The sequence below is a fragment of the Phyllostomus hastatus genome, unplaced genomic scaffold (assembly GCF_019186645.2).
Source record: "Phyllostomus hastatus isolate PE091 unplaced genomic scaffold, TTU_PhHast_1.1 phas_scaffold_78, whole genome shotgun sequence".
NCBI lineage: Eukaryota > Metazoa > Chordata > Mammalia > Chiroptera > Phyllostomidae > Phyllostomus > Phyllostomus hastatus.
Window position 1 is genome coordinate 110,259,938 of NW_025334041.1, and position 25,769 is coordinate 110,285,706.

The 25,769-nt window shown below is 42.3% G+C and overlaps 1 protein-coding gene across 12 annotated transcripts in view; it reads left to right on the forward strand.

Annotated features, from left to right (window-relative positions):
• SLC8A1 (solute carrier family 8 member A1) overlaps positions 1–25,769 on the forward strand; it is a 350,799-nt gene that overhangs the window by 315,748 nt on the left and 9,282 nt on the right. For all 12 annotated transcript variants that reach the window (XM_045828239.1, XM_045828237.1, XM_045828235.1 and 9 more), the window contains one exon: positions 8,493–8,768. In XM_045828239.1, coding sequence (XP_045684195.1) covers positions 8,493–8,768 — 276 coding nt within the window. The remainder of the gene's footprint in view (positions 1–8,492; positions 8,769–25,769) is intronic.

Sequence of the window (25,769 nt, forward strand, 5' to 3'; positions counted from 1 at the left end):
CAGAGAGGACAAAACAGGCAAGCAGATGAGGGGTGTCCTGAGTAACTGCAATCACTTTGTGCAAACCAAGGCCATGATTATAATCTTAGGTTCTCAGCTTCTATCACCACTTTGCCAGCAAACCAACTCACAAACCCCATGGTCAGAACGAAGTCCCTTCCAGTGATCCTGAGACCAGGAAAGCAGTCACAGAGGAGGGGAGTCACCGTTGCTGAAGGTCTAGAGTCCTTCCCATTTGCTACACAGAGAGATAGATCCTTGCCATCTAAATGAGAGAATCCCACTTCCAGCAGGGCCAATATAAACCACTAAGAGGAACTTTTCACAAAGACGAAAGGAAAATCAGACTCTTTAGGAAGAAGAAAGGAGGTAGGACAATCCATTCATTTACCCCCAAAAACATTCAGTAATTTCTATATGACACCATATGCAGAGGGTTATTTCAAGGAGGGTGGTTATTTCCCAATTACACGTTTCATAAGACAACATCTAAGTTTATTGGTCTATCAGAATGGGTTTTTGCTGGACAAACCACAGAGATTTTCCTCACTGGAATCAGTGAGTCAGGTAATTGCAGTGAAGTAGTGGAAAGGGTTTTAGATCTCACAAGCGTCACTTGGTTTCTTCACCTTAAAAACAGAGAAAACACTGCCCACTTTAGCAGTTTGCTGGGAAGATGAAGATTAAGTGAGATGTATGTGTTTCCCCACGTGCATGAAGGTAAGCACTCAGTGAGTAAACCCAAACTCCTGGATTAACCAACCACAGCAGCATCTTAAAATCCAGACAGTCTTTATACTCCTCTGCATGGGGGGCAGCCTTTGATACACATCAACTCAACCCTTCATATAAATTTCAGCATTTCCCTAGACCATAGCATTAAGCAGTTTGTTGAAAACTAAAGGGTTACTGCTGCCCAAACCGCTCCTCCAAGGCTCAACTTCCCACACTGCAGGAGGCTAATCCACACAGCTGCTGATATTTACACAGTGTTATCTATCGGAGCCCTCAGGCCAATCTTAGAACCCAGTGTGCCCACATAATACCCACTGTAACCAAACCATCTAAACTAGCAGGAGGTGTCTCCTCTTGCTGGGTACCTACTTGCTGAGGGTTTATTTCTTAGAAAAGCACATTCCCTACAGACTTGAGCACCTATTACAGAAACTTGGATTTCTGCTAATCCTACGATCAATAAGTGGTAAGGGATGACAATTCCAAGATTCTCAGCCTGATGTGGAGTTATTTTGAAAAAAAAAAAAAAGCTTGGGGCAAAAACTTACAAGGCTAATTGTGTCAACTTAGGCTCATTTGGGATGCTCAGAACACATAGAGGAATTTTTAAAAGAGAGAGAGGCTAAGCAGTCAATTTACAGCTTTAAACTGATTCATTTTGCCAGTAATCAAACTTCCATGGGGCTAGAACTCCTTAGTGAATCCGTTTTTCATTTTGACAGTGGCTGCATTTGCTGAGAAATATTCCTGTCACATTAGATATTTCTTGTGCTGTATTAACCATCCTAACAAGGACGACAGAGGCCTGAGCTGGTAACATTCTGTTGTTTGGCACGTTTCACCCAGGAGTCCATTCACCGAGACAGGGTTGCAAGTTATTCATTCACAGAGCTGAGTTCCTTCCTGCATCCTTCTCAGAATTGTCACATGTCATCTGTGCCTAATGCCCCAAGTACGGACTAGAACGAGCACTGATACTGTGAGACAGAATGACCCATAGCTGTCACCAGCTTGGAAGCACAGTGTGGGGCATGATTCATAGGACCTATACAGTATCCTCTAAGAACGGGCCAGCAGTCCAAGTTGCAAGTCTACAGCAATCTTGAACTCGATCTCCTAGATGTGAGTGCCCAGGCACAGCAGATTCTGGGCATGGAGCCCCCACACTCATTTTGTTCCCCACTAGCCAGTGACAAAGGACCTTTCAGCAAACCACCAGCCTTGCCCTCAGGCCTTTAGCTGCACAGGACTAGGACAGCAGGACTAGACACCAGCAGCAGGGCTCCCATTCTCCCCAAGGACAACCAGCCACACCAAGAGTCTTTTTTCCACAGTCCAAATACATTTTGAAGAAGTCTTGCAGAAGGAAAGTTCTTAAAAAGAACATTTATAATGTCAAAATACAGGTTTGACATTATAATGATGTCAACCTAATGATAAGGTTTAACTTGGACTGAAAAAATAGTAATGGATCATTGCTCTTGAAGAGCCTAATAAGGATAGATGAGTGATTCTACAGTTGTATCTCAAAAATCAGTTACGCTAGTGTGGGAAGTGAAACACAGGAGCTAGAAATGGCATTGAAAAGGGGTTGTTGTCAATGTATAGGTGTAAGTAAGCTGTATGTATGGCAATGTGTAATGTGGCCACCAAAAGCCCCATGTGTACATTACCGACAGTACATGTGTCCAGAAGGAGAAAGGAGAACGACCTTCCCCAGAGCAGACAGATTAAGTGCCTCTTGGAGTCACATGCAGCTCCGAGCACCATGTTCTACAAAGGGAGGTTATGACCAGCTGAGAGACAGCTCAGAGGAGTGTGGCCAGCCTGACAAAGCACCCTGAGGGGGTTGAGAGTGATGGGCAAGTGACCGGTGACAAGTGCCTGCAGGAATGTCATGTGGAGCCAGACTGGATTTATGCCACACGGCCTGAGCGACGGGACCTGGGTAAATTGCTGGAACCTAACAGCCCGAGCTGACAGCTTGAGCTTCTGAAACGTGGACTGTGAGATCACGAATGCCCTGGTAGCTGAGACTCAAGTGCAGCACAGTGACCATTGGGTGGAGCTTTTAAAGGAATTCATGTTAAATAGAGACTTGACCTTGGCAAGCTCTGACACCCTCCCAGTGGTTTAAGTTCAGTTATTTTCTACAGTAATACCTACAAGTTTCCGTTGATGGGATCAAATACTTGCCTTTTTTTTTCTCTCTGCTTTGGCAACCTGTATCTGTAAATTTGAGTAAAGTATGTTTTGAGGTCTCCCTTGTTAAGGACTTACCTTGTAATACAATTGGTCAAAAAATTGCAGATGTCTACTTTTCATCAGAGGATATATAAGTAAGTACTTCCTGCCCATTGGGTTATAAGGAGATGTTTATAGCACTTCTCCCAAATCCAGAGCAAGAGATTAAATTCTTGTTTGGGAATGAATCTGTAGGTTATTAAACTTAGTGGTATATAGAAATCATTAAGGGTTGGAAGAGATGGATAAATATTTTCTCACTAGAAATAAGATACAAGCATGTTAAAGGGAAAAGGAAAAAAGTTTTTAGATCATTGAGTGAACACAACAATAAAAGCCACGAGGTTTAATTCAAGCTTTTACATATCAAACACACACACACACACACAGATGCAAGAAAACAAGAGAACAAAAATTCATCCATTAAATCACAGTTCTTGATTTTTCTCTTGTAATGAGAAGGGGTAAATTAGCTGGTTGCTAAGGTTTCTTTTATCTTAAATATTTTATGATTTTGTTAGAACTCTAGAAAACAAAGAGAAGTGGAAATGTAAAAGAGAAGAGTAGAACTTGATTTGTCATTTACTATATGTATCAGGTTGCAAAAGAAAGTGATATATGTGAAGGAAAAAGCCCATTCAACCAACTTACCTTGTTAATTTGTTTGAAGACAACAAATCTTGGTGCTTAGAAACTAAAGAGACACAAAATTGAACTCAATCCTGCTTGGAAAAAAAAAAGGAACAATATTTGAGAAAGAAATTATGCCCAAAACAATGTGCATAGAATGTAGAAATCCACTGTAGTGATCCAGCTTCACAGCTACTGATTTGTACAATGCACAGGGCTGCTAAGTACCGGTAACACTTGTCAGGCTCATGAAATCACATGGATGACAGCGTTGTTGGCCACAGAAGTCACCCTGTCATACTTCCTGAAAGTGTTCTGATCATTCCCACTCGTCCATAATGGAGGATTCTCTCGCAGAATAAAAATGGACTAATTATAGATATAAATGAATACCTGGAAGGAATAGAAAGTCAGACACTCCCTCTGAGTAACATCAGCATCATACATTCCCCAAAGTACTTCCCATTACAGATTTGTGATAATGTAGGCCAGTTTCCCAAATTCAAGGGCGAAGAGCTAGATGCAAACCAGGACGTTTGATTCCAAACTAGATGATTGACTTTTGACTTATGGAAATAAGAACTTGTCATACTCTAAATCACAGATTTCTAAATAATCACAACTGGGATGCTCTCCATTTATTGTCTTTCCTGTGTTTACTTGGCCCCCAAGAGCTTGGAAAAGAACATATGGCTGACTACTAAAAATATATCATATCTAGAAAATAAATTAGAACAAACATTACTGATCAGTGTTGTTGAATTCCTTAAAAAAGCAATGTTGTATTTCTACAGCATTTAGGCATAGGAGGGATTCTCAGATTCAAACTTTGAATCAATATGTAACAGATGCTACAGTCCTCAACTTGCTTCAACAAGACATTATGTGCCGTAAATAGACTGTAAGATCAAATCCCCACTCAGCCACTTACCAACTGTGTAATTATTGTAGAAAGTTGCATAAGTCTCTGAACTTTAGGTTCTTCATGTGTGCAATGGGATTAATACTGCCCATCTCTCGTGGTTATTGTAAGGATCAAATGAAATGAAGCATGGAGAAAAAATTAGATCAGTGCCTATCACTTAGTGTCATGTTCTCTCCCTCTGTTTCTTCCTTCTTTTCTTTTCTTGAAATCCAGCAGTTTGGAGAAGCTGGAGCAATAAATGTTTCATTCAAACACAATATAGATGCTGTGAAATCAGGAAGCTCAGGTCATACTGATTCACTGCCTTCCCCCTGACAAGTAACAGTGATAGAAAATGGTACATCTGTCTGCAAAGAGGTTCACAGTAACACAAAGGACTTGGACACTTCTTCTCGTCCTCACCACAGCTCTGTGATGTGGGAGCTAGGAAACTGATTGGACAGATGAGGAACTGAAGCTCAGGAAGGTCAAGTGCCTTCCCTCAAAACAAGCTATCAGAACTACAAATTGACTGAAGTTTTCTAACCCACCTGACTACTATACTCCAGCAGCCTCCTTTTCTGGTTCTCAAAGCTCTCCCTGAGGCCAAACCCTGAGCATCTCTAGAGGGATGTAAACCAATCTCTGGTTCGCTTTAGGTGTTGTGTTATCTTCAGGTGCCAAGCCCAGGGGCTGCCCTTCATGATCACTAGTCCTGATGACGGGCCTGTGCTCAGCTCCACGGCAGCGGCAGCTCAAGTGCTGTTACATCAAAAGATGAAGTGATCCCCTCTCCACTATTTGCAGTTTTAATACTTTGGCTATTTTTGTGGTTTTAATAATTTGGCTATTTTTGTGGTTATATTTTTAGGACACCCAAACAACCTGTATCAAGGAAATCATTTAGAGGCCATGGGGCAGATTAATCAAATATATTGTGTTATCTTTCTATTTGTAGAATCCCTTAAGCTGAAAAGAAGGATTCTGAGATAAGAGGATCGTTGACTTGGGATCCTATACAAGGAAACCCACCAGCCTGCCGTTTCCTTGCTAATGGAGGGGAGGGGCTCGGAAGAATTGCGAAGCCTCTAGTAACCCTGGGCTGGCAAACATACACCCAGCAGGTCACCATCAACTTTGTTGTCACATCAAAGATGCTCCCAGGCTTATTTTGTTTTTTTAGATGCTCCACTGATCTTTGCAAGGAGCAGACTTTTAAGTCGAGTCCAGATGGTGATGGATGAGCATATTTCTCTGTCCTTCCCCAAGGCAGGCTAACTGTGCATCACGCATGGCAGTTGGTGTTCACTTTTAATATTTTCATGACATCTGAGTTGGAGATTAAAATTTGTAAAGAGTGGCGAGATCCCAGGAAAAAGGATGGGAAGCCACCGCTGCTTTCAAATGTAATAAAACAGATGTGTCTCCCATTCCAGACATGAGCATTCAAATATTTAAGATTCTTTGTAATACTAGAAGCCCCCAGAAGGAAATCTCAACCTCTCTCTCCCCCCACCCCCACCTCATTTTGCACTGCACACTTATAGATTGTGAAGTTAATCCCAGAGGGCTAGATTACATTTTCTTTTTAAAGGCCTAGACTGTAAACTTAGGACCCAACATATTGATCAAGCAATGAAATAATGGTAGGGAAATACAGTCACTATCTTTAAAAGTATAGGAAAATAATAGCTACCATAATAACTATTATCTTGAAATATCCTCAAATACTGTAGAGGTGATCTAATTGTTCCCCTGCACTCCCTCCTGGTAAAGGTGTTATTATTTTCATCCTGAAGACAAATATAATATCTACTCTCTATAATTGTCATTCCTTCTGAGAAGTTTCATTTTTTGTTTTCCTGCTCATCTTCACCATATGGACTTAAGACACCCAAAATAATCTGTTTTTCATAGATGACTGATTAAGATTCAGTGTTTTCCAAACTGTTTTGATCATATACCCTATGAAATTATAAAATGTCCACCAATATAGAAATTTAAAAGGATCAGATACAAAATAAACATAACTTGAAAGTCTAGTCCTTTGGTGGAGCTTTCCTGGGGTATGGGAAGCACCCCCTCCTTTGGAGTAGGGAGTGGGGAAAGAAGAAAATAGGAAGTAGAGAACCACATTAATTCTTTCTCTCACTCCCTTCAATAAGCCCTGACAATTGCAGCTTTCACAATGAGTTTTACCTGCAGCTAATGTGTAGGGTAAAAGGAAAATGGGAAGAAAAGCAAAAGAAAGTAAGAAGAAATGGATAAAAGACAGAAGAAGGGAGTGGGCAATAGAAGCACTGAATGACTCTCTCCATTCATGAAGGTCAGGGCGCAGAAGGCTTCCGAGTGGGCACTTACTGTGATAGTTTGCTAGGGCCGCCGTAACAAAATACACGGACTGGGTGACTTAGACCATGGAAATTTACTTTCTGACACTTCTGGAGGCTGGAAGTCCAAGCTCGAAAGTGTTGGCAGCTTTGGTTCCTCCTGAGGCTTTTCTCCTTGAGTTGGGAGAGAGGGAAGGGCGCCTTCTGGCTGGGTCCTCACACCGCCTTCCCTGTGTGCTCACATCCGTGCTGTCTGTGTCTCTGTGCGTCCCAACTTCCTCTTCTTAGAGGGCCACCGTCAGATTGGATTAGGGCCCACCCTGACAGCCTCACTGTAATTTAAATATCTCTTTAGAGGCCCCGTCTTCCCATACAGTCACATTCTGGGATGCTAGGGGCTTAGAGCATGAGTTTGATGGGAACATAATTCAAACTATAACATGTATTACTTTTATTTACGAGCATCTTCTGCTGTCAGGTAAGGGTAATATTAGAAATATGGAACGACCATACAGCATGAATGCTGTAGAAAATGGTTTTTAAAAGATATACTGAGGCTCACTAAAATTCTTTAAAGTTTATTTGTGTGAATGTGGATTCAAATCGGGCAGGGTCAAACCAAAAATGCTTCGAGTGCTCCACCAGCAGGAACTGGGAGAAAGACTTTTGTAGAGCAGACACCAAAGCAAAGTAAGGAAATGATTTTATTGGCTGTAGCTTAAGTGGTTGCCACCTCCCATCCCCCACCCACCACTGCCCTAGTTTCTGATTCAGTGGGGCCAGAAATGTTTCTAAGGAGTTCCCTGGTAACACTGCTGCTGCTGCTGCTGCTGCTGCTGCTGCTGGACCACACTGTGAGATCCACCAATCTAGTGTTACAAGTGCTGGGGGCTGGGGAAGCTCTGAGGAGCAGTTTCCAGCTCTTGCTGGAGGGCAAGGGGGTTCCGAGAAGGTTTCTTAAAGGAAATGAGTTTTAAAGGACAAGCAGGAAGCAGAGAGAGGGGAGGACTGGGATATGCCAAGTACATTTAGTTCTAAAGGATAGACGAAGAAAGTACATATGGTTTGTAGAAGGATGCAAATCATAATTCCGTTTTGCTAGGAAGAAGTTTGAGTTTGAAGAAGTCACAGGGGATAATGCTGGAGAAATAGGCAGGGCCCAGAGCCACAGTGGAGGGCCCTGTGTGAGCACTGTCCTGTAGCTGATTACGGGAGCGTGACCGCCCAGAGCTGAAGTTGGAAAACGAAAATGTGTTCCAAGAAAAGAATCCTGGTGGAAGAACTCTATCACAGTTACCTTCCTTCAAAAGAGGCTTCTTTCTGAGCCAGGCATAGGGCTTCCCAGACTTTTGGAAGAAGTCCCTGTTGCTTCTCTGAAGTGACAGATCTCACCAGAGGTGACAGGAGAGTGTGTTCATTACACATAACTAGTATGTAGTTAAGTTCTCGCCATTGACCTATGACACTGAGCATGAACAATAATTATTTCATGATGATTGACTCTTGGAAAACCCTAAACTTCACCCACTTCTAATGGTCTCCTGGTCACTCAGAGGGCACAGGTGACAGGCCTAGGAAAGAGGGATTGGTTGAGAGGGAGACCCCAATAGCACAAGTTGTAATGAAACGCTTCACTTCTTTCTTTCCAGGGGAAGATGACGATGACGACGAGTGTGGGGAGGAGAAGCTGCCCTCCTGTTTCGATTATGTGATGCACTTTCTGACTGTGTTCTGGAAGGTCCTCTTTGCCTTCGTGCCCCCTACAGAATACTGGAATGGCTGGGCGTGTTTCATTGTCTCCATCCTCATGATCGGCATACTGACCGCTTTCATTGGCGACCTGGCTTCCCACTTCGGCTGCACCATTGGCCTGAAAGATTCTGTGACCGCAGTGGTGTTCGTCGCACTTGGAACTTCAGTACCAGGTAGAGGATACGTTCACGTATGAGCCTCCCCACCCCCTCTACGAAAGCCCATTTGCCTTATGACCTTACCTTACCTAACAGTTTAAAGGACTGTGATGACAAACCAGGCCTCTGAAAGACAAGAGCCCACAGATATGAATGATGTCCCTGCCAAGACATTATCATGGCATCTTTCAAGGTTAGAAAGCTGGTCAGGATCATTGTGATGACAGGAAGGCATCCCTAGAGGGACTACATGGCCAGAGGACAGAACAGGATGATGTGATGGATGGATCTGTAGCTGAGCTCCCCAATACAATCAGCACTTCCAAAAATACAAAACAAAATTACAGAATCATCTCCAAGAACAGAACTTCTGTCTTTTAGGTTATTTCCACAAAACTCTGTATTCATGGGATAACTGAGATAAATCCTTACTGAAGGTCTGATATTCTCTTGACCCAAATATTTGTGGGAGGAAATAAAATGAGAAAGACATTGATCAGGAGAGGGAAAAAGTAACCTCACAAAGCACACACTTCGTGGACATCCCTTCATGCATTCCTACAAGCTGAATTTTTCTCCCACCCTACAACTTCAGCTCATTATGGTTTGCTCCGACTTCTGAGTAAGACATCATCCTTCCAACATGACACTGACAGAAGTAATTTTCAAATTTTGGTGGGTAATCAAAATCACCTGGGCTCCTTTAAAAAAAATACAAATGCCCGAGACCTGCCACTGACCAACAGAATCAGAAGATCTAGAGGAAGGGCCCAGAAATGTGTGTTTTGAGTTCACAAGTGACTCTGCTACACATCAGAGCTTATTGTCACTGAAGTTCTGGGCCTATTCCCCAGCACTAGTTGACATCTTGACAAATGTGCAGTCTTAACTCTGAGCAACCTGCATTCAAGGTCAAGTGTTACAATCCTCAACCTGGGGGACAGGCAGGATGTAAGGGGACATACAGCCCCGCTGATGGTACCATTCAACATCCCACATTTACCACAGCATTTAGGTAATTGCTGCGATTACTACTAACATTTGCCATCGTTGGCAACCTTGGCTTTTGGTTTTGAGTCTAAAACAAGTGCAGTTGAAATCACGTCTACTTCTTCCCTGGAATCCTCTAGTTGTTTTCCACTCAGATACTTACCATCTCAGTGAGCCTCTTCTCAGAGCCTCAGTTTCTTTATTTGTAAAATCAGGACAACCATACTTAACTTGCAGAACTGTGGTCAGGACTGGAGGAAACATCTATAAATTCTGCACCCAGTAGAGCATCTGGGATATAGAAGGAATTTGATAAAACAGTAGCTTTTGTGATGATTTATGTCGAATAGGTTAGGGGGACCTGACCAGTATAAATCTGGACACTTCATCTGTGAGTAACCAGGGATGAAGGGCCCAGATTTACTCTGGTCGGCCATTTACATGGTGCCACCCAACAGATGGACCCTTCGGGAGTCCTGACGACAGCACATGGCGTGGTTCTGGTGATGGAGGTGCCAGGGGTTCGGGACGTGCTCGATCCCGCCTGAGTGAGCCGGGCCACGCGCAGTCTCCGGCTGCCTGCCTGTCCTCGGGGCAGAGCAGGCTCCCACTTCACCTCGGCTCTCCTCCAGCAGTCCCACATTTGTCTTTACTTTGAATGTTTTTCAAAAATGACCAGAAATTTACCAAGTAGGAGGAAAAATGTAAAATATTCCTATTTTAAGTTGCTTTGTTTAGAGAACATACGCATACACAACGAGAGGAACTAAACATCATGGTTATCCATTGCTTTGTCTGCAATTATTATAAGAAAATGTTTTGGGGTCCACTTTGCCTCAGGCTTAAATCACTGTGTCAAATGGTGCCCACATGAGCTTACTATTGGCTGTGGGTTTAACCCTTGAGGAGACTATGTTCAAACTGTGATAATGAAGGCGAAATTAGGCCTCTCATCAGTTATTCAAAGTCAGCAGTTGGTCCTAGCAAATGCATCTCTGGCTCTCAAAAGGATTTTTAAAATGTTTTTCCTACATCAAATCTTTGTTCCAAAATAATGTGGTGTTGTTGTTGTTTAATTTCCAAACTCATCTCAATATCTAAAAACGGCTCCTTTCTCTGATACCAATCTTGCAAAATGGCTGTCTGCATCTTTTGCATTAGTGCTTTTGAGCAGTCTGCAGTCATATGATTAAAAATATTTTTCTGTAACATAAAATGTGGATTACAGTAAGCCTCAGTGTTCAGAGGACTCATTTGTTCTGCCACTTAACACCACCTCAGTTCCCAGGGAGAGGCATCAAGAGGGAATGAAGCCTACTGGGAAGAATACAACAGAATCATTTGTTGTCAAAATGGTTCCCCTACACTGCCATAAATCCTTCCCGTTGGGATACAGATTTCTTTCCTCTGTTACTGGGAGAATTCCTGTAATTTGACACAACATTAACTATGCAGCATGGTCCCCAAACAATATATTCATAGGTAATTGCAAATAATCCTATCTATAGCAACTTTTTTCAAAAATGAGCTGTGCAAATTCAACAAGATGCTGAATGAACATAATATTTCTGACCTTATTCCTCAATGCTGATAATTGCGAGCAGTGCTTTATTTTATCTCCTGACTTAAAAAAAAATAATAATGCTAATGTTCCCGAAGCCCAGTTGCTACAGGCAGAAGAAGAATGAGGAAAACTCGTCCTCTTCACTGAGAGCCTGCCATTAACTGGCACTGGCCCAGGGCCCAGCTTTTCCTCTAGGCTGACGTCTTGACACTTTCCCTAAAGTAGAAGAGCTCTTGGCCGGTAACTGATACACCGCTGCCCCTTTCTAGGGAGACTCTTAGATTCTTAGCTGATGATGGCCTGAAGGTCACTGGAAATGTGCCCTGCCTGAAGGAAGAATTAAAGATCATTTGAAGGGTTCTTACCATATTGCTCAAAATCCACAGGGAAAAGTGCTTAGGACTTTCTAAGTGAGAGAGAGCTTCTTCTTCATCATAGAACTGGTAGCAAATGCTCATTATAACCTACTGGCAAAGAAAGGTTTCTGAGGGCCTTCATGCCCCCTCAACCTTTGGGTAGGTATACACAGGAGAGCCTAAAGGCCCAGCAGGTTTGTAGAGGAAGGGCCTGCTTTTCCTGAATCACCTTTTACAGAGCTGTCTGTCTGGAGAAGAATTCTGGACAGTCTCTTTCCACCTCTGCATCTTTGTTATTCATAAACTCTTGAAAGTGTGGCAGCCATATGACTAAAATATTTTCTGTGAAATGAAATGTGGGTTGCAGTTGAGGTGAGCCAGAGCCTGGCCACCAGCCCTCTTTTCTTCTGGGTCCAAACTCACTCCCTGGTCCGTCACATCGGTCTCCGTGGCTGACACGCTGTCTATATGCCAGTGATCACTAAATGTGTATCCCCAGCCTCGACTTTCCCCTGAGCTATAGACTCATGTAACAACTGCCTTCCCTGTACTGATGCCAGATGTGTAATTTGCAGCTCAAAATTACCATGTCCAAAATAGAACTGTTGATTTCCACTGCCTAAGCGCCTTGTCCTTCAACCAAACCATTTCGTCGCAGATCTCGCCTTTCTCAGGAAAACAGCACTATCATCCACCCAGGTGTCCTTGTTCCTTTTCCTCATCCCTGCAGCCAGTCTCTTCAGATTGTTCCTCTAAAGTATCTCTCGATCGAACCCACTTAGCTGTCTCTCCACCACTGCCCCTCTGGTCTGGACAGTACACTCTCAGACCCGCCGTAGCCTTCCATCTGTCTTCATGCTTCTGCTACACATTGTTTTAAGGGACAAATCCAGCCACCGTTCAAGGCTGCTTATTTCACTTGGGATAAACTTTAGAAGCAGCGCTCTGGCTTACAGAAACCTATGCGATTCCCCCTGCCTCTCTTTCCACTGTGTTGTCCTCCTTGCCCACTATCTTGTGGCTCCATTGGCCTTTTTACTGTCCTCCTCGCAGCAAGTTCATTCCTTTCTCAGGGCTGTCCTAGCTTGTCAAAATGCTCTTTCCTTCTTTTATACAAGATTGGCTCTTTGTCTCAATTATATCTCAAATATTACTTCAAAGAGATCATGCAATGTGAAGTGGTCAACCAGTTCTGCTCTATTACACCACCTTATTTTCTATATTACTTTCTGGATTTTTTGGTTTATTTTTGAACAGTATATACATTTATTCAAATAAATATTATTGTCTAACTCTCCTCACTGAAATGTAAACTTCATGGGAAAACAAATCCTGCCCTTTTTTCCCCTCTGTTTTATCCCTGGCTGCTAGAATCATTATTCTGTCTTTGTGCTTCTGCTACACATTGTTTTAAGGGACAAATCCAGCCACTTAGCTGTCTAACTAACACAGAGGTAATGCAGCTGTGTGTGCATGTGTGTGTGTTGTACATATAAATGAATGTTCAAGTAAGTCATTTACACATTAGTATAAGTTGGTCCAGTCAGGCTGCTTTCTTCCTAGCACCTTCTAGAGATAGCTAAGAATTAAAGTTACAACTGAGGGAGATGATACTTCTATAGTGTGTCTTATTTTTGAGGAATAGAATATATCTGAGCAAGGTATTATAGTAAGACAGGGCAACAGTAACTAAGAACAGAAACATTTTTCCTTTTGCATGATTTTAACTACACTGGGAACTTTATTTTTCTCTCTGCAGGAATTCCTGCTTCCAAGACCCAGAACTTTTAAAACTTTAGGCATACTCTGCGGAGTGCTAAATAGGCATTTTTCAATAGCTTGGCATGGGTTCATAACCGTTATATCACATTGCTTCTGTGGAATAAGTTTTGAAATCCAAGGGAAGAAAATGTCAGAAGGAACATTTGGCACCCAGCCTTTTCAATACTAAGAACCACCTGTAATGGCACCTTCTTTCAGCCTACGGTTACTTGCTTGGGTAAAACTTGGGTACATGGAGTCAAGACACTCTGGCTTCTATACAAGATTCCAAATATGGATTTTACTTTTATTTCTTGCTCCTAGTGGATTCAAAACAAAGTACGAATTCTTTCTTAATTGCACAGGAAACTCTTAGATGCTGATGAGTTGAGAATATTTTCATAGACTCACTAAGCCTTTGTCCTTGGCCTTTGTCCATACATCTTGATTGAGCTTGTGCTGAAGCTTGTCTGCTGCTGCCTACCTCTCCCCTTCACTGCCTGTGCACTCCCGGGGCCGGAAACTCAGTGTTCTAGCCTGTCCCTCAGCCTCTGGCGTTGTCGGATCTTCGGTTGGCTTGGAGTGTTTTGAATATCTTTTGGATTCTGTCAAGTAGGAATTATTTCATGCTACAGATTTTAAGGCATGAATTGAAAAGAAATAGATGATTTTAGGGTTTTTTTTCCAACTGTATACATAGAAACTTTTTTGAAAATAATACTTTGTTTCAGAGAAAATGCATGTCATTTTTAAATTACATCATTTCTGGACTTCTAAATACCATAGGAAGGAATTTGTATACGACTAGTTATACTAGCTGTTTACTTCCTTCTCTTAGTGTAGCGTTCATGAGTGTGCACCAAGGGGGTCTAGTAACAAGAGGTTTGGAGCTGAATTCAGAAAAGTGGACTTCTAACCATTATTCACTGTGTGGCTGGAATTGACTTATCGATTCTCTGAGCCTTGGTTTTCTTCTCTGTAAGACAGGCATAATGATACAGGGCCATTCAAATAGAGTCGATGATAAGATTGGTAATATGGATCTCAGAGCATTTTGTCAACTGACAATTGGTAGAAAAAGCAGGAAATAATTATCTATTCCTGTTGACATTTTGAGAATTGCTCTCAGTGTAACTAGTGACAATTATTTTCTACATTATCTATTAAGTTCTTTAGGCTATATCATTAAGTGATGTGAAGTTATTTTGCCTCCTCCAAACATTTTTGTTCCTTAGATTCTTTCAAAAATGAGATTTTCTGTTTGTTACCACTAGAAAATATATTAGTTTTTGTGACAAAAAATCATTAGCTACTGATGGTTTGAATTTTTCATCTATTAATTTTCTGACTTCCAATTATTCTGTAACTAAGGTATTCTTGAGTATACTTAACAAGTTCACCTCAATTTATTATGTCCTGCTGCTTTATTTCTCAGTGGATCCTAAAATAACTCCAGTGGTTGTGCAGGTTGCATACTGCAACCTTAGTGATGCCCCAGGAGACACACGAAGTACCACGTCCCTGGATGTATAGAGTGGTGGCCCTGTGTAAAAGTCACTTGGTAGCATACAGGAGATGGAGCACCAGTGTCCTCAGCACGAGAAAATTAGGGCTCACAGAGAATGTGTGACTGTGGTGCCACAGATCCTAAAGGGCATGAATATTTTGTTTCCAGAGACTCTACTAAGCGCTCAATTTCTTTGCCACCGAGAGAGGTCAGGGCTGCTGAAGACAGGCCCTTTAGTCTACAGTCAGGCCAAGAGGCAAAGCCACCTGGGGACACGGCCATAGGAGTGGCACAGGCAGCCTAATCACCCAGATGGTGCTCCAAGGGCCCTGATCTTAACTTCATGCCAGTGAGGAACTGTCTGGAGCTGAACCGCTGCAGCGCACTTTCCCATGGACATGTGATGTCACCAGCATTGAAGGAAGCCCACAACAGCAAACATTTATAAGGACAGAGCGAAATGAAGAAGAGCTAGACACTGATTTCACAAGTTTGCTCCACAGATGGCACAAGAACTGCCCAAATGAAGAAACACTGGGGATTAGACTGAATGCAACAGGCCAAGGGCATTCTGTAAAATTCCGGGAAAGATTCATTCCAAAACTATTAGCATCCTTTTTGCTCAGTAGAAGAGTTTGTATTTTTAAGGTTTTTTGTTTGACTTACTTTCTCAAAGGGCCACATTGCAAGGGTGCCTGGCGTCGAGCACAGGGCTGGAGGGAGACCAGGGTGATAACAAAGTCAGTCCACCAGGAGGTGGGGGGGGAGTAGGGTACCAAGCCTGCGCCATGAAACTCCGCAGAGCAGAGTCATAGGATAAGTGCCCCGATTCCACACCAGCTACCTTCTTCACTCCATCCCACAAAAGTCACAGTGCAAGAGGAGAGGCACTAAAATATTTCATTCTAGTCTTTGTCTGGGCCTTCTTGCATACTCTAGGTGAGCCAGAGCAAGGGCGCTTGACGGGAACATCATATATACAGGGGGGTATGTGTGTTGTGTTTGAAGAGTTGTTGTTAAGAATGTGTGATGAGTATGAATGTAAATTTCCTCTTCTCTTCAGTCTCAAGTGTATTCTAAAGAGAGCAAGCGCCGAGTGCAGCGATCGCTAATTAGGCCTTTTTGCTCCAGAGGGATTAACAAGAGTGTGGGTCTCTAGCAAGTGACTCATAAATGTTGAGATGATGACTTTCATTTCTCCCTGTTCACATTCGAAACATTTGAAGATGAAAAATTGTCAAGGCCCACTGATTTGTTCTGTTTCTTTCAAATTCACGCCTCAGCCTGCATTTTTAACAACCTTATTGCTGTATAATTTACTTACCATAACATTCGCCCATTTGAAGAATACAGTTCAGGGATTTCTCTTTAGTAAACTCACTATGTTGTGCCACCATCACCCTAATGCAGTGTTAGAACATTCCATCACCCCGGTGAGACCCCTCCTGGCCAGCTGCAGGAAACCCCCTCTTCCACCTCCAGCCCCAGGTCCACACCGATGGACTTTCTGACTCTCCACATGCGTCTTTTCTCAAGTTTTCTCAAAGACCAATTTTTAAATATACTAATGTCATAGATTCTCGACATGATTGTAATTTGTACTCACTCGAATAACACATAATGTTAGGATTTTGCCATGGGTTCTATAAGGTTTTAAAATAGTTTTTAGTTTATTAATTACAAAATCTCTATAGACATTTGTAAACCAAAAGTATACATAAAGTATATTTGGTATTGTACCAGATGCTTTGTTTTAAAAGGCATAAAGATCCACACGTGCACAAGCTCACAACCCTCCCCCAGAAGTAACCTTGGCTCACGTCATCGAAATTGCTGGGGGAAATATTGTACGGTGGTACACAGAATTAGCCCTGTGAATCTTGGGGTAGCACCCCACGTTTAATGATCTATAAATGCTAAATGTCCTTGGTCAATTCGGTCAGTTGACCATAACACAGTGTGAAGGAAGCAACTCTCACAAGTTCAGCTTCTTACCCTCATACAGGACCCCGGCGTGTCGCTGTGGATCAATACAAATCTATGGAAGCCATTAGGAAGAGAACCGAGACCAAGGCCTATTGAACAGAGGCCACGTGCACGGTCTCCCTGAATAAAGAATGACACGGTCTTGTTATGACACACACTGAATTCAAAAGAATAAGTGCGGGCTATAAAAAAGCCTCACTTAATTGCCATGTCGGGGCCACTGCATGAGCAACAAAATGAATTTAAGGCCCACTGGTATTTTTAGCAGAGAAGGCAAATAAAATGCTAAGTCAATTTAAAAGGCAAATTTTACATGTGACTATGAAAGAATTTTAATATCTGTTGGGGAGAATGCATATTATAGATATGAAATCATGCTGCCTGGCATTTATGCTCGGTGCCAGCTGGAATGCCTTCGCTACTCCCCGGCGCACAGCCTCACTTCCTGCCTTTTCCCAGGAATGAACATAAGCTATATATTACTTGTTTATACTCTGCTTCATTCCAGAAAAGGATTTAAATCTATAAAATGCCTTCGCATTGTTCAGCCACCTTTTCTAGCATGTGACCCAGAAATGCTAAAGCTGTTGGTGATGGTATTCGATAAGCTTTGTTTAGCTCAGCACATGTGAAAATCCTGTCTTTTGTACACCAGGAGAAAGTAGCTCATTTTGGTTCTTTTATTTACAATCACAACATTGTATGCTGTGTTTGTTTTCTCCATCCCCACCCCTTACCACCCCCATGCCCTCTGGAGCCCAAGGGGCTTTCGGACAAGGTCCTCCTCCGTAAACTAGAAGCTACTATTAGGTTATCACTGTAAGAAAAATCGTGGCTTGAGACAACAGGCAGGACTTGCTATAGTTCTGAACTAAAATGACCCCCACTGCAGTCTCAAATGGGCCCAGCAGAAGACTAATTGTACCTTTTCATTCCTAAGTTAGAGTTGTAAGATAACAAATGACCATAAATGTGCAAAAGGGTCTCAGCCATGTCCTTCTCTGAAGGATTCTCTTCGTGGTGATGCTCCCAGCGGCTGAACTGTGACAACGGATTAGTTTAGGGGTTTTGGCTTGTCAAACTAGAGGCCCTCGGCTCCAGCCCCTGGAGGGGTCAGTGCTCAGTGCCAGGCGACAGCAGGAGTAGTTCCAGGTACTGTGCCCTTTTGTCCTGTGCTTCTCAAGGTTCACTTTGAGGAAGAAAAGGGACAGACCTGACATCAGTGACTTCTGCTGTGTCAAGTATTCTTGTTCTGAGAGGAAGGATTAAGCCCTGACTTATACAACTTCTACACCAAGGTCAAGTCTACAGCAATATATTAGTGTCAGGTAATATTCAGAATACAAACACGCTGTGTTCCAACACACGATGCCAACCTCCAACTAGGAAGCCTGAACCCAGGCCCTGAGGCAATGTGGCATTTTTGATCATCAGATATTCAGCGGATCTTCCCTCTACACCAGTCAGGAGGCACTAAAAAGGGCAGTAACACCATTGTTTGAAAGTTAAAACAAAGGAAGCAGTAGGATGCAGTGGAAAGGCATAGGCTTAAGAGCCATTCTGCACTTGTTTTCATTCAGTCACTCCACAAACATTTTACAAGCACCGACTAGGTACTAGGCCCTGTTCTACATGGTGGATGGATAAACAAGATAGATATTTTATGTTTAATCCCATGAAGATCACACTCCAGAAGGAGAAGACAGATACTTAAAAATATGACAAAATTTCAGATAGCAACAGGGATGAACACTGTTGAATAAAACAGGATTATGGCATCAAGGGACAGAGTGTGTCTACTTGGAGGGGTGTTTTAATAGGGGGCGTGACTGCTTGTACTGCTAATCTTTGGCAAATTACCTAAATCACTCAGACCTCTGGTTCTCCCAACGCAAATTTACCCAGGCAGTTCCAGTCTTAGAAAATAAGTGTTACTTTTTCTGGCTCCCATTTCAAACAATAATGCCTTTGAATGGTAGCAAGCCCTTGAATAATGTTTTTTTCATTCAAATTATTTTCATTATAATGCTGATGAGTTGCCTCAGGAATTGAACTCTTGTTTATCTCAATCAGCCTGTGGTAAAATTGGTTTCCTTATTTGTTGTTTTGCCAAAGTCCCAAGGACCTATTGATGATGCTAAGTGAGGACCTAATGTATTTGGCAGCTGGGGTGCTTCTATGGCCCCCTCAATTCTTACCATCTAGTACTCTCCTGCCCTGGGTTTTCCTCCCCAACACTTGTTCTACAAATGCAAATATCCCAAGTTAGTTATGACTTTGGAATATTCAACAAATGATCCACATTAAAGCATCCGTGACTAATGATGATTTCATTAAGGGCAGAGCACTTGCATTTAATACAAGAAGTGTTTCAACAATAACCCCATTTGCATAGCTTCATTGTTTAAAAGGTGCATTTGTATAATTTATCTCTTTGGTATCTACAGCAGCCCTGGGAGTTAGTTCAGCTCAGCATGTTGTCATATTCGGAGCATGGGGTAACATCTGGCAAAAGCAGGATTTGATAAAGGATCCTGGAGAGGAGCCTGCAGTGTAAGGACCTGGGCGTCAGAAATCACCGAATGTGGAGTATTACCCCACCCCACTCAAATTCCATCTGAGCCCCAGGAAGCTTCCGTGTTCTCTCCTGAAGAAAAGGGACCGAGGGTTCTGTTCATCTCAAGTGTCAGGCAGAACAAATAGTATAACATCGATGGCATTGCTCTGATAATTGTGAGATTATTGTAAAAATAAGAGGTACCTGTCAAAAAACTTACTGTCTACTAAGAGTTGTGCTTGGTGCCTGGGGGAGAGAGACAAGGACTAAACTTGACATTGAAGCTCAGCCTCATAGCATATTCTTAGCAGCTTAGATGAAACTCTACACCTTATTTTCTGGTCTTTGAATTACAAATTGCATCCCCAGTAAGAGCCTAAGCACAAGGATGAAAGACTTGGATATTACATCCCTTCCCAGATATCTCAAGGGTGCAAATCTCTTAATGAGCTTGTAAAAAGTATTTGTCAGAACAAGTGCACATACAAACCAATTGTGAGTTGAAGTCAATAAAACATTGTGTTGGTAAATAAAATCTGATGTTGCTGTAACACAAAATACAAAATGAAGAGAGGATTTTGGCTCTGCCCTGCAGTCCCTCCTTGCTTGACAGGCGTGGTGGGAGGGAAACAGACAAACACACATCTTGCCTCACAGCCAGTCCTGGGCAAACTTTTATAATTGGTGAAGTGTGTTTTTCGGGATTTTGTTCCACTATATTGCCTGTCCCAGGCACCTTCCTGACTCTGGACTCTAGGCCAGCCCCTGATGTCCAGGTAATGTCCTGAGAAGGTCCTCTTCATCGCTCATCTTCCCCACCCTTCACACAGTTTGAAACATGCCTGCTCTGTATGTAGAATGCATGATGTCTCCCACTGAGGATCCAGCTACTCTGCATGTGCCTACTGAAAAGAGCAGAAAAGGCAAAAAATCAGACAGACCCTTCCCAGACAGACCCTATCATTTACATGAGACTGCTTTTAAATGTATGTTTAGTAGCCTTTAATAACCTAAGTCATAAATAATATATTCTCTATGTTTTATTTGTAAATAAAATTCTATTTGAAATAAGCAAAGAGTGAAAAAGAAATTATGCAAGCTCACCACCCACTTGCATTCATCTATCTTTCAAATTTTAAAATCCTGGGGAGTTTAAATAAATTGCACAAAAATGTGCTTGCAAAGAATATATAATATGTATCCACGTTTTAATGGATTCAACTAGGCATCATTATATTGACTGCTTTTTCATTTCACGGTTGTGAATATTTTGTTCCATCAGTGCCCCTCGCATCATGACTTCACCAGTTGCACAATGTTAAATGAAGTTGCAATTTATTTGACCAAAAATGATGGACAGTTTGTTTCTAATTATTCTCTAACATAAAAGCTCTTACCATTGCCACACATAACTTTCACACTGGTTCAATTACTTCTAGATTTTTAGTAGCATTGCTGGACCGTAGATTGTGTGGATTTTTGAGACTTTTGAGAGACATATATGCCTTTTTTTGCACCATATGATTAATCCAGTGGAATGAGCAAATGGGGGAAATTTTACTCCAAGGCAATGCAAGGTGGAAGCAGAAACGGGAGAATTATTTTAACTTTCCAGAACTCCCTCAGGTCTTACCTGTCCTCACCCGTCACCTGCTGCCTCTACTGCTTGGTTGAAGTTGTATGCAGTGATGGCTTGAGTTGCCTCTATTTGTCCACTTTTAATAGTACTCTTGTTTACCCGAATTTATACTGCATAAAGCAATCCCTTCAAAAAGGGACTGTCTGTGTGGAATGAGTAACTGGGGAGATGTGGGCAGGGCCAAGGCACATGTTGGGTGTCTTTAGTGTATCGCTCAGCGGATCTTCAGGGTCCACAGTCTCAGCATCATGCATAGCTTGGTTAGAGTCCTTTGTAGCTCACTAAGGCGACCTGGAGGTGAGAGTGGGCAGGTTCTGTTTGAATTTTTCTCTCAGTCTTTCTATCAGGTCCTTCTCAGCTATCTCTAACTCTCACCTGGCTTGCGGGTATTTCTAATGCGGGACTTGAGAAAAGGAGGAAGAGGATTTGAGAAAACTCAGATAGGATACGGATGTTCCATAAGTAGAACAAAGCAGAGAAGAACAAACCAGGCTTCAAATACTAGGAGGGTAGAGAGATGGGAGCAGGGCTAGACTAATGGGAAGGAAGGAGAAGTGAGCTGGAGGACACTGTTTCGTGCAGGGCAGCCCTGGGCTGTTTTTGAGGCAAGAAGAGAATTTCAGTTGTATCTAATAACAAACCCCCTTGCTTGGAAAGGTGGTAATTAATTCAGCTGTTTTAGCCCCACATCTGCCCTTCCTTTTTTCCTTTTCAAAATTAGCAAAAGTGCTGCTTGACTGAATCTTACCAATCATTCTATTCTCATGGATTCGGTATTATCAAAATAAGGGTTTATTATAGAAGGAATAAAATTACAGGTCAAAATGAAAAAGATAAAGAAGTTGATGTTATTTTCAAACTAGGTTCAGTCAAGCCTATTTTTACTTACCACAGAGACTGTATATGTGATGCCGGGAGAAGCCAGGAACTAAGGAATCAACAAATGTTTTTATCAGTCCATGGTCTTGAACACTTCTGAGAGAACGAGAGGTCTTCCATAAAAACAGCCTTTCCTTAATGTTTCCGATCCATACAAATATAATATTTTGCTAAAGGAGTCAGGCTGATGTTTCTATATAGAACAATTTATTCCCTTTATTTCAAATAATCAGCTGTTTTGTACACATGGTCTCATGTATAAGGTCACGGTCAGCACCCCATGGACTTGCAGTTAACAACATAAAGTTCAACTAAGGCCACCCTCCTTTGGTCTGAATCCTAGTTTCACCTGTTACTGGCTATATAACTTTGGGAACATTTCTTATACTGTAGTCCCCCTTATCTTGTTTTGTTCTCCATGGTTTCAGTTACCCATGGTCAATCACAGTCCAAAATATTAAAAGGAACGTTCCAGAAATAAACAATTTTTAAGTTTTAAATTGCATGCCATTCTAAGTAGCATGAGGAAGTCTCACACCTCTCGCTCCATTTTCACCCAGGACACAAATCATCCCTTCATTCCCCGTCTCCGCACTGCACATGCTCCCCACCCATTAGTCACTTGGCAGCCACCTAGATCATCAGATCAACTGTCATGATGTCACACTGCTTGTGTTCAAGTGGCCCTTATTTTACTTAGTAATGGCTCCAAAGCCTTTCACATAACTTTCATCACAGTGTATTGTTGTAATGGTTCTTTTTAATTATCAGTTACTGTTGCTAATATTCTACTGTGCCTAATTTATAAATTAAACTTCATCATAGGTTTATATATATGGGGAAAATATAGTACATATAGAGTTCGGTACTATCTGCAGTTTTACACTTCTACTGGGGGGTCTTATCACCAACATCATTTCTGGACATCAAGGACAAACAGTCTCCCATAATCCTGCAAAAGATGTATTAACCCTCAGCTATGGTAACCTAGCTGAAGGAAACCATAACGAAAGATTTAATATTCCTAACACTGTTGGGAACCGCCCTGACTGGTATCAGAGGCTGAAACCCCCGCCTAGCTAAAGCTAAGGGAACGCCCTTGGAACTGTAAGCCAGCAAGGAGACAAAAGCTTATCTTCCTGGCAGGAATGCTGCTTCTGCTGCTTTATTCATAACTGAACCCCCAAAAGCTTGGTCAGTTAGCCAAAGACGGGTAAGATTCCCCACGGGGGGAACGACCTAAGCCAGGCACGATCACTTTGGGAGGCCCCCCAAAAGAAGGACTTGGGGGGCTGCAGCAAAAGGGGGTGATGGACCCTCGCTCCTCGGCTTTGACATAGCCTGAGTTCTCAGCGTCTGGGAGAAAATCTCCTTATCTCTTTGGTTACCTAGTTCCCTTGCTCCACCTAAGCCTAAAACAATGACAGGGTGGTGCAGCTCGGTACTGAGAAGTGCGGATTTCCCGGGGTGATCAGGCCTAAGAAAGAACATGTAAATTACTGTGAAACCTTCTTTGTTTAGAATGCTCTCAGTTGAATGAGAAGGGTCTTAGGAGGAAGTTAGCTTGTTCCTCAGTCTTACAGCTCTTTGACCCCAACTCAATAGACCGGCAGAGTTCTTTGTTTTCTATAGTTCCTTACTTCCCCTAATGAGTACTGTACTTTACCTGAATTATTATGCAAAATGAGCCTAATAAAAGCAGGTACGGACGGTAAATCAGCGCGCTCCCCACTGGGGGGGTGGCCATTTCGTCCCTACTTCCCCACAGAAACTAGTTTGTCTCTGTGCATGTGTTGTTATTTCTCGCATGTTTATCGTCGAGCCATCCACAGTGTTCTGTGGTCACTGCTGGCCGGTGACCCACGCGCAACATAACACCAGTTCTTTTGTCATCAGAACAAAGAATTCTGATAGATAATAGGTAACAGTTGTTGTGCACCTACTAATTCTCTTCAGACACCATGCTAAACCTCTTTGCATTACTTGTTTTAATCATCTTTAGAGCCTCAAATGAGGACATATTTTCTCTTTCTTTTACAGATGAGCTATCAAAGGCTTAGAGAGGTTAGTTATCCTGAGGTCACACAGCCAGTACATAGAGAATGGGAGACTAGGGTCGGGTTCTACTCCATCGCTTAGCCCCCTTGCTACCAGAACTACATGCTGTATGCAGGTCACAGTAATTAGGACTGGCTTTCTTCAGTAATAATAGTGGTTACCCACAGAATAACACAGGCTCAGGTGGCCAAATTAACCTCTTACAGTGGCCTCAGCTTACTAAGTATCTCTATGCCCAGCAGTACCATTAATTCACATGGACCTACTGGGACCTGCCAGAGGCCACGGTCATCACCCAGCTGCTTGTTCATGAGGTTGACCAGAGTCAGGAGGCTTGGCTCCAGTCAGTCAGTCAGCCTTGTAGCCCTTGCTCGATCAGGTACACGTTGGAACTTCCACCACTATAATATGCATAAGCCTTTTGGGAGATAGGACGGGGAAGTAAACAAGCTAGATTCCTAAAGTAAAGTTAGCCAATCATGTTGGAGCCAATCATACATATTCTGATCTAGTCCAGGATCACATTAACCCTGAGACACCCAGGTCAGAACACTGCTTCCCTGCTCCACACCCAGCCAGTGGTTTAGGGCTCTTTTCGGACCAAGGTTAGGAGGGGGAATAGTGACCAAGCAACTGAATAGAATGAGTGAAGTCTCAGATAAACTCAGAGTCCTTTCAAAGGCGCCAAATAAGGCTCCAAATGTGTTGTGTGTTTTGTTTTTTTTTTTACATCAAAGATTTAGAACCAGGGATTTTTAGAAAATTTTAACGAACTCCATGAAGCTTGGGGTTTGATCAAGGCAGGGGAAACTTGGATCTTCTCAGAGCATCTGTGAACATCGTACTGAAAAAACAATTCCATTCTGGGAATGTTTAAGAGAGGAGTGTTATCATTTTTTTAAAAGAAAACATCTATCAAATTAGACTTTGGAAGGCAGATCAAATAGAACTGTTGGTTTTCATTCTCTTTTAATTAAGAGAGAAAAATAATAGGGATTGTTTTTTCCCCTATTATTTTTCTCTTTTAATTAAAATTAATCTTTTTCTTTGAATTTAAAATATATCAGGATTTCAGATTCATAATAGGAAAAACTAACTCCCAGAGGGAACAAACTGCCAACACTTAAGTTATATGAAAATAAAAAATAATTCATGTTTTGATAACAAAAATGGTTGTTTATGTTGATCTATATGTGTCAGAGCTATTCCATACCAGGGAAGTGCCGCTGTCCTCACACAGGTGATGGAACGGGGGCTCTGAGTGGTTAGTGAGGGTCTCAGTCTGGTTGGGGGAGCTTTAAAAAATGCCAGTGCTCAGGCCCATCCCAGACCAACAAAGCACAAACTTGGGGTGAGGTGAGCAAGATGGTATTTTTCTAAAGTTGCCCTGGTGATTCTCATTAACAACTCAGGACAAAAATGAGTAGAAGCAGGTGTTCTGACCTGCCAACGTGAGTCGTCTTGAGCTCTTTCTTCTGTTTTCTTCTTTTCTAGAAATAAGTCATGTCATTGTCTCCATTACTTTTTCATTCTCTTCTGGGACAGTTTTTATGGGCAGAAATTGTGTTTTTCCCTTTTTCAGGTTTTTATAACCCCTCTCCTAACTTGTCATTGATCGATCAAACATCTGTAATCCCATGATCTCTTAAACTTCGCTTGGAAGCCAAACAAGGACCCTTGTTCATAGACCAGTGAAGCTAGTGTGTGCATGAGAGTGAG